The sequence below is a fragment of the Heptranchias perlo genome, chromosome 5 (genome assembly GCF_035084215.1).
Source record: "Heptranchias perlo isolate sHepPer1 chromosome 5, sHepPer1.hap1, whole genome shotgun sequence".
Classification (NCBI taxonomy): domain Eukaryota; kingdom Metazoa; phylum Chordata; class Chondrichthyes; order Hexanchiformes; family Hexanchidae; genus Heptranchias; species Heptranchias perlo.
This window is the reverse complement of record NC_090329.1, coordinates 85,845,667-85,855,597: the sequence shown is the minus strand read 5'-3', so window position 1 is coordinate 85,855,597 and position 9,931 is coordinate 85,845,667. Positions and strand designations below refer to the sequence as shown.

Sequence of the window (9,931 nt, the reverse complement as noted above, 5' to 3'; positions counted from 1 at the left end):
ATCAGATGATGATTGATGAGAGCCTTGGTCGTCCTCCACCTCTAATCCTCTCTGCTGCATAATATTGTGTAGGATGCAGCACACCACTATGATTCTGGACACCCTTGCTGGTGAGTACTGAAGGGCACCTCCAAAAGTATCTAGGCACTTGAAGCGCATCTTCAATGTGCCGATGGCTTCCTCGGTGACACGCCCGTTGGTCAGGTGACTCGAGTTGTAGCGCTCTTGCGCCTCATTGGTGGAGATCCTCACAGGTGTCATGAGCCAAGTTTGAAGTGGGTACCCTTGTCTTCTGCGAGCCAGCCCTTAAGTCTGTTTCCTGATAGGAAGAAGTTTGGGATGTTGGACTGACGCAGTATAAAAGCATCATGACAGCTCCCAGGGAATCTGGCGCACACTTGCATGAACCTCTTCTTGAGGTTGCACACCAGCTGTGCATTGATAAAAACTCCTGGTTCATGTGGTGGTCCTTGGATTGCCATGTGTGTGCAATTGATGGAACCCCGTACCTGTGGGAAGCCAACCAGAGGCACGAATCCAACTGCCCGCTCATTCTGGTTATTGTTATCACAGAGAAAGTTGACAAAGTCGACGCCGTGGCAAACAACCCATCCGTTATCTGCCTCATTCATTTATGTGCAGCCCACTAAGAGACCCTTGAGGTGTCTCCGGTGGCACGCTGGAAGGAGCCAGAGACAAAGAAATTGAGGGCAGTGGTGACTTTGACAGCGGCGGGCAATGCGTGGGCATCAGGTCCAGCAGGGAGCAGCTCTTTGTGAAGGAGGCTGCAGATGTTTGCAATGAATCCAGATTCAGAATTTTTAAAAAACTAACTGGGCAGTACTTGGCAGATATTTTTCAATGTTCATAAGGGTAAAATATTGAGTACGGGAGCAAGGAAACAAAAGAGTGGTTATGTGATCAATGACAACATGCGGATCATGATCTAAGGGTTACAATGAGTGAATCTATGAAACTGTAAATACAGTGCTTAGCTGCAGTGAAAAAAGGCAAATCCGAAACTGAGTTATATTAGCAGAGGGTTGAAGTACACACCTAAGGTGGCTGTATTGGTGTCGTAAGGAATTGGTCAGATCCCATCTTGAGTACCATGTGCATTCAACCCCTTTTTTGTAAAAGAAAATAGCCAATGATGTTTTCAATTTTCTCCAAGTTTAAAAAACAGAGTTTCAGGGAACCTAGTGGAACATGATTAGTTATTAATATTATAGAGTATTGTAGACATGATGATTGTCTAATAGATGTAAATTATTAGGTTAAATATTGCACTGTCAAGCATGCAATAATGAAATATGGTAGCACACTGTCTTTTCCATGTCTGTAGCAATAACACAACTGCAAAAATAAAAATGTTTTTAGCAGATGTGATACTATTCATGCATTACATTGTCAGAGTATAACTACACACCAAGTCCTCATTTAAATGCTCATTTCACACGCTTACTACAGACTTTAATATATATATTCAATTGAAAAAGAACAGTTGTCCCTTACAAAGAATATAGAAAAAACACATCACATCATTTAAATGTTTCTTTAACATTTAATTTTCTTTTTATTAGCTTGTAAATTGTCTCTCTAATTTGCCGAGTCTCAAATGCACAATATTTAGTCTGCCAGACGACTTTTAAACCTCACAAAATGCTTCCAATTTACATGCAACTGATGATGTTTATGCTACACTTCAAAGAGTACATTTTGAGCTCATCAGCACTACAGTTTTTTATAGTATAGCATGATTCTTGACTGCTTTATACCTGTCGTAGCTGTATAGATTGCAGTAATTTAGCTGCTTTCAAGAATTACTGTGAATTAAGACTGTGAAATGTTCTACAGTTTGGTACATTTCTTTAACACATAATATCCATCACTACAATGCAAATGTCAAATTATTAAGCTGCAGATTTATCAACTTTGAAAAAAAGTGTTGCGGTGGTCAAATATTACATAAAGCAAGTATTCTTTTAAATGAGATCTATTCCATTTCACAGAACTTAATTAGGCAAAAATTAAAACAAAAAAAACAATCACTTCCACATATTCCCAACAGCATCAATCAGTAACAGCAAAATATGTGTACAGTATCACAAAAGATGATGTCTCACTGTTTTTTCACAGGTCTGAAAGATTCAAAAGCACTAGGTGCTGCATTACAAAGATCTTTCACAGGAGGAAAAGTAGATTCTCTTTACTGTGTGTCCATTGCTTGAATCAAAAAACATTTAAGGCATGAGGTTTAGGATCTGACCTGCTAACACTTGCCAAAAAGAATGGGGAAAAAATTTAAAGTATACATATATTTTCTTTTATTGTACTTTCTAGCTCAATGAGGAATAGTAAATGTCAAAAAGTGTGTCAATTGTTTCTCAGGCTGTCAGTTACAATATATGCTGTATGTCACAGCTGTTTTTTATGGTCAGTGTTAATATTTGAAAAGGGCCAAATGTACACAAAGAATTTTTTATAAAATGTGTGCATAATAAAACGATTTGTTTTTCTTTAGCTTGACTGTACACACTAACGGCCCAATTTTAACCCGGCCTGGCTGTCAGGAATGGGACAGTTGGGTGGTTAAAATAGCAGCCACGCACTTCCTGCTGTTTTCCTGATGCACTCCCACCCGCCGCCATTTTAACTGCGTAGTTTTTGGATTTGGGAAAGGCGGCCACTGCGGGTAGCTGTGCTAAGTAGAACAAACTAAGGACATATCTAGCAGTTCAAAACTGGGCATTCATGAGGCACAGTGGGCCATCAGCAGCAGCAGAATTTATACCATCACAATCTGTAACCTCATGGTCCAGCACATCCCTCACTCCTCGATTGCCATCAAGCTGGGCAATCAGCCCTGATTCAATGGGGAATGTAGAAGGATGTTCTAGGACAGCACCAGGCATACCTTAGAATAAGGTACCAACCCTAATGAAACTACACCACAGCGTTACCTACATGTTTATCACCAAAAGAGGCATGCAATAGATAGAGTTAAGCAGTACCACAACCAATGCACCCTACCAATCAAGACTGAAGATAGACAATCATGGAACTAACAGGAGGAGGAGGTTCCATGAATATCTTTATCTTCAATCTTGGTGGAGCAAGAGACAAAACTGAAGTATTTGCAAAACTCTTCAGCCAAAAATTTTAAGTGGGTGATCCTACTCGGCCACCTCCTATGGTGCCCACCATCATAGATGCCAGTGTATAGCCAACTTGGTTCACTCCATGGGATATTAAGAAGTGGTTGAATGCACTGAACACAGTAAAGGGCCCTGACAAGAACAGAAGATCTGCGCACCAGAACTAGCTCTCCCCAAGCAGTTCTAGTGCACCGATAACACTGGCATCTCTCTGACAGTATGAAGAATTGCTCAGGTATGTTCTACCTACAAAAAAGACAGATCTAATTTGATCAATTACTACCATATCAGCCTTTCCCCAATCAGCAAAGTGATGGAAGGAGTCATCAATAGTCCCATCAAGTGACATATACTCAACAATAATTTACTCACTGACACTCAGTTTGGTTTCTGCCAGAACCATTTGACCATTTGGCTTCAGAGCTCAATACAGCCTTGATGCAGGCATGGAAGAGCAGAGGTGAGGGTAGCTGCTCTTGACATTAAGGCAGCATTGACTGAGTATGGCATCAATGACCCCTAGCAGAACTGAGGTTAATGGGGGGAGGAGAGGTCAAAGGGACAATTCTCCAGTGGCTGAAGTCAAACTGCCACACAGGAAGATGGTCGTGGTTGTCAGAGGCCAATCTTCGCAGGCCAGTACTTCTTTACAAGAGTTCCTCACAGCAGTGTTCTCAGCCCAACCCTCTTTAGTTGCTTCATCAATAACCTTACCTCCATCATAAGGTAGGAGTGAGGCTGTTTACTGACAATCCCACAGTTTTCAGTGCCACTCACAACTCCTTAGATAATGAAATAGTTCCATGTCATCCTCCATTAGGACCTTGGACAGGTGGCAGATAACATTCATGCACATAATGACAGAAAATGCTCAGCTACCTCTTCCAACCTTCAATGTTACCACCGCTGACAAGTCCCCCACCATCAACATCTTGGGGGCCACCACAGACCAGGAGCTTAACTGGACCAGAATATCAACACCATGGTTACAAGAGCAGGTCAGAGGCCGGGTACTCTGTAATGACCTCGCAACGCCTCTCCAAGGCTTAAATAGGGTGGATAGAGATAAACTATTTCCTCTGATGGGGGAGTTCAGAACAAGGAAGTATAACCTTAAAATTACAGCTGGGCCATTCAGGTGTGATGTCAGGAAACACTTCTTCACACAAAAGGTAGTGGAGATCGGGAACTCTCTCCCCCATAAAGCTGTTGAAGCTAGGTCAATTGAAAATTTCAAAACTGAGATGGATAGATTTTTGTTAGGTAAGGGTATTAAAGGATATTAATATTGCTGGGTTGAAATCCTGGAATTCCCTATCAAACGCCATTGTGGGAGCACCATCACCACATGGACCAAAGTGGTTCAAGGAAACGGCCCATCACCACCTTCTGAGGTCAACTAGGAATAGGCAATAAATGCAGCCTTGCCAGTGTCACCCTCATCCCATGAACAAATAGAAAAAAAATTATTACAAATAAAAGTGATTTATTTGCATAAGTAATATAATCAGAAGATACACCTAGGCTAAATAAAGAAATATGTATTTGAAAAATTAAAGCTTGCATCTTATATTCCATTAAATGTGTAAACTAGTGATGACTGCTGCCAGAAGTGAGCGTTTTATATTCTAGTCCAATTTATTATCAGTAGTCACTGATACAGATTTGGTACCATTACTGTTAAATCCTCATCTGAAGCAAAATGTGTGTGTGTCACATATGAATAAAGGTGTGTGTAAGGCAGCATTCCAGGACTGTATATTCAGACCTGTATGTGTGAACTCTTTGCTTATGGTCTGATTATCTCTGTACTTTTCACCAGTTTAACAGTCTTGCAGTCAGACTGACTTTAAAAAAACTCCCATCATTGGATTCAATTAAACAACAGCTCATGGATTCTGGCATCCCAGTTTTACATTTTGTTTCACATGTAATTTTCAGCACTGATTATAGATTAATTTCAATGGCATGCAAATTATTACCATTCCCCAATTCCAAACCTTTGCAGCAGAAACAGTTATTGTGCAATTGCTGTCTTTCATAGCCACTAATGTTACAACCAGTCCTGTTATACACATTGCTGGTTTATGTGCAATTTTTTCATGCCTATTTTGACCTATTGCCTATTTTAGGTTTCTACTGTACACAGTTTGTGTCTTGTGATGATAGCGGTTTTCCCATTTTATTTAGCCAATGGAATATATTTTTTCATGTTCACTCTGTTCCACTTGTTATATTTTATCTAATTGCTTTCATAAAGTAGAAATGCTTTTATAAGAAAGCTGTTGTTGAATGCAATAGAAAAGAAAGCATATTATAAAGGGATGATTTGTTACGGTACTCCTAAACAAAAGGAGCTTCTGCGAGCTACAAACAGGAAGATGTTATATCATAAACTATACAGTATCTGAGTGCCTGGCAAGGGGTATTGACTATGCTTATCCTGTGCTGATAGGTGCATATATATTTAAAATCTACAGAAATGTTCTACCATTTATTCCCCAAACCCAGGCATGATTTGCTTTTCCAGTTTAAACATCTCGGCCGCATTCAGGGCAGAGGACATCGTCTCGATTCGTGAGGAATCCCCGACCAACCAAGGAGATGGCACATTTTTTGCAGTTGAAGCAGTCATTGTGCCACTGGCGATCTTCAAAGGAAATATACTTTGATCCTCCAAGACCTGTTAGGATAACAATATATGAGAAGACTTTTCATACTGATATTTTTATGAAGTTGCAATTTTTTTTAACTTTTATTTATTGATTTGTTGATTTTCCACGCCTTTTATCCTCATGTAGGCCTGGCACAACTGGGAAGATATGATCATACTATCTGTAGATTTGATTGTGACTGCTGGCTTGCATTGAAGGCAATCAACAAGCTGCTGTGGAGCAGGGTGCCTCCTTTCGTTTCTGCACCTCCTGCACTTTGAGGTAAAATGCTGCACCGTCATGTAATGAGAGCATGAATATCAGTCAGCTTTGGGCATGAAAATTGAAACCATTCATTGGGGAGTACAGTGCTCTATCCTTGAGCTATTGAACTGGGGCTTAAAAACCAGGCACTCTGTTAATACAAAAGAAACCTATTTTATCCCAAATGCTGTGAAATTACTTTTTGGTGTCAGTTGTGGCTCAGTGTCAGAGTCAGAAGGTCATGGATTCAAGCCCCACTTCAAAGAGTTGAACTACCTAACAGCACTGTGGGAGAACCTTCACCACACGGACTGCAGCGGTTCAAGAAGGCGGCTCACCACCACCTTCTCAAGGGCAATTAGGGATGGGCAATAAATGCCGGCCTCGCCAGCGACGCCCACATCCCATGAACGAATAAAAAATAAACACATAATCCAGGCTGACACTTCAGTCCAGTATTAAGGAAGTGCTGTACTGTCAGAGGTGCCATCTTCCGGATGAGACGTTAAACCAAGATCCCATCTACCCTCTCAGGCAGATGTAAAAGATCCCACGGCAGAAGAGCAGGCGAGTTCTCCCAATGTCCTGGTCCCCATTTATTCCTCAAACAACATCACTAAAACTGATTATCTGCTCATTTATCTCATTGCTGTTTGTTGGACCTTGCTGTGCACAAATTGGCTGCCGCGTCTGTCTACATCACAACAGTGATAACATTTCCTTTGTAATTTATTGGCTCTGTGGCACTTTGGGATGAAAGCTGCTATATAAGTGCAAGTTCTTTCCTCAGTATTTCTAAGTGTCTTAGTGTACAAAATAATTTTACTGTTCAGTGGTTTGAAAAACACACATGGCATGAGTGAGTATTCCAGTGAATGAGTTATGGAGAATATTTTCATGTGGGAACCAGGGGAGTGTCCCAAATTATATAGAAACAAATGTATTAACACTAAGCTGCGATGCACTGCAGGTGATAGCTTGGCTCAGTATATAGGAGCGCAGCATTGTCAGAAGTGCTGACCTTTGGTTATATTCTTAATATAAAAGCCTTGTGTATTATCCAGATAGTTTAATCATAGAATCAATTTTCATGCAAAAAGTGCACCTGTAGTCCCACTTTGACTCACCGGCGATTGCTTTGGCACAGGCCGCACACTTCTTAGCATAGAGATTGCTGAAACAATCCAGGCAATATGGGAAGTCATCTTTGGAGGTGAAACGCTGACCTGCCAGCTGCATTTTGCATCCAGTACACAGAAAGCACTCCTTGTGCCATGGCTGGTCATGATAAGTCACCCCTCCAGTGGTTATTGCCTGAAGAACAGGAAAAAATACAAATATAGTATATGAGAATGCAAGTAAAATAGCTTTAAAAATACTAGTTCTAGGTGTTTATGATGTCAGAGCTTTTGAAAGTTGATTCATTCCCATGAAAATATGCTAACTCCTAACTGCGTTGCAGTGTAATTGTCATCTTGGCTCATTTGGGAGCATTCTCCCTTTGAGTCAGAAGGTTTTGTGTTCCAGTCCCACTCCAGGATTTGTGCGCATAATTATATGATGACATGCCAATGTGATTCTGAGGGAGTGCTGTATTGTTAGAGATGCTGTCCTTTGAATATGATGTTAAACCAAGACCCCATCCACTTGATCAGATGGATGTTAAAGATCTCATGGTACATTCTTCCCTCAACCAACACCACCAAAAACAGATCAACTGACCATTCATGTCTGTAGGACCTTGCTGAGTATAAAATATCTACGGTGTTTACTTGGACAACAACTGTCACATCATTTAGAAGTAATTCATTGAATGTGATGCACTTTGAGATGTGATACAGTGCCATATAAATGCAAATTTGTTCTTCACAATTTCTTGAGATTCAGTATCTGTGGGCACCATTCTCTACCTGGTTCAATGTTATTTGCATTGAAATAAATAGATAGCATTTGCAGTTGGAGCTAATGTAAGATTTGCATTTGTGCTATAACCTACCAACTCATACGGCATATCTAATTCAAGTCCAGGTCACACTCATTGGAAATATACATTGAGCCTCAAGGACATAATAAGATTACAAAACAAGAAGACTTTTCATCCTAATGCTTTCAGATTGATTTTCTTGAATTTTGAGCTGTGTTTCAGAACTGAAATTAACATCAAGGACGAAGAAGAATGCCAATACCTATTCAGTGGCTGTCAGTTAGAGATGGACTTGTTATATACATCATCCTTTAGATCTTTTTGAGTCAGGAAACCTGACATGACAAGTCTCCATGAGGTTCCTTCTTAAATGAGCAAAAGTGGGAATATGGTAGGTAGGAAACATTTCTACTCCATTTTCAGTGGTGAGTAGTTATGGTTGGCATTAGTAAAAATGTGCTTTAGAATGTTGTTCCCATTTCAATCAATCGAATCAAAGTTTTATAAAGACATAATAGCTTTTGGAAGACAAACAGTGAAACCAAATTCTCCTTGTGTAATTTCTGGATTTTGTTGCTCGATTTCCCCAGAAGTGAACAATACTTCAATGCTCAGCTCCGTGTTATTTGGATACTATAAACTGAAAAAAATGACATGGCCATATTAATGCTGTGCCGTACCTTCTTGCAGAATGAGCAGTGCAGAGCAAACTGCTTCTCGTAGCATGGGACGCAGTAGCTATCAGTTTCCTTGGGGATAAAGGGCTTGGTCCCCATTGGCTGCCGACAGCGTTTGCAAGCAAAGCAAGTTTCATGCCAACTGTTTCCCCTGTATTCCATTTTACGAGATCCTGTCATAAAAAAAGAAGTTATTTTAATCACAGAACAAACTGTACATTGATTTTTAATTCAAATACATTTTACATCATACAGATGTATGGCTGGGTAAATTACAGGATTGTGTGTGGTCCAGCATACGGATACATGGCGCAGTTACATATTCATATTAGCCCCAAAATAATAATGGAACACTAGCCCCTTATACCTCTGTGATTCATCTCTTAATATTAGTTGTACATTATAATGCGCAAGTCACTAACTCTCATATAACCATCTTGATGAAGTGAGGTGACTACACAAGTGAGTAGCTATCAATATTGAAGAGCAATAGATGAGCTGTACTGCAGAAGCAACAACTCAATATACTTCTGATGTCAGGGATACAAAATTATGGAAAATAACCTATTTGTTCTGGTGTGAATATACATTGAAATGACAAATCGTTGGGAGTGCAGTAATCTTAATAAAGGGTTGAGATGAAATCAGTGACTGTGACAATGACACATGAGCTTATTATAATAATCTGATCTCTAAGATCATCATCTACAAATCACTTCCATGTATCCATTACTATTTTTAATAATGCATATACTGTGGAGTTATTGGGGGTTTGTTCCAGTTTCACTCAGTGTTTTTTGACAGAGGCAGGTATCAATGCAAGGTAACATCAAGGAGAAGGCTCACTACCACCTTCTCAGGGCAACTAGGGATAGGCAATAAATGGAGCCTTACTTGAGTCACCTACAACCTGAAAACAAATTTTAAAAAATGAAAGACAGATAATCATAATCTAATCAGTGCAAGTTCAACTGCTAATGGGTAGGAAGAAGTATGATCCAAATAGTTGTGGGAGATAGTGGGTTTATAATTCATGCCAGTGTAAAGCTCATTCGCAGAGATAGAGAGAAGTCGAGGAAGGGAGAGTAAGAGTAAGAGATGGACCATGTAATGGTGGAAATTTGAACCATAATTAATGAAAAACTCTAGATGAGAGTGAGAGCACAAAGCAGCACTGACACAGTCATCAATGTAATGGAAGAAGAGGTCAGGGAGGGGACCTGAAGAGTGTGCCACATAAACCTACAAAAAGAC

General features: G+C 40.1%; 1 protein-coding gene across 1 annotated transcript in view; it reads right to left on the bottom strand.

The window, feature by feature from the left end:
• Nucleotides 1–1,577: 1,577 nt before the first annotated feature.
• Nucleotides 1,578–9,931, bottom strand: part of LOC137321909 (four and a half LIM domains protein 2-like) — an 86,569-nt gene continuing 78,215 nt past the window's right edge. Inside the window, exons 4-6 of the mRNA XM_067984770.1 lie at nt 8,681–8,850; nt 7,204–7,390; nt 1,578–5,841 (exon numbers count right to left, since the gene is read on the bottom strand). Coding sequence (XP_067840871.1) covers nt 5,690–5,841; nt 7,204–7,390; nt 8,681–8,850 — 509 coding nt within the window. The 3' untranslated portion in view covers nt 1,578–5,689. The remainder of the gene's footprint in view (nt 5,842–7,203; nt 7,391–8,680; nt 8,851–9,931) is intronic.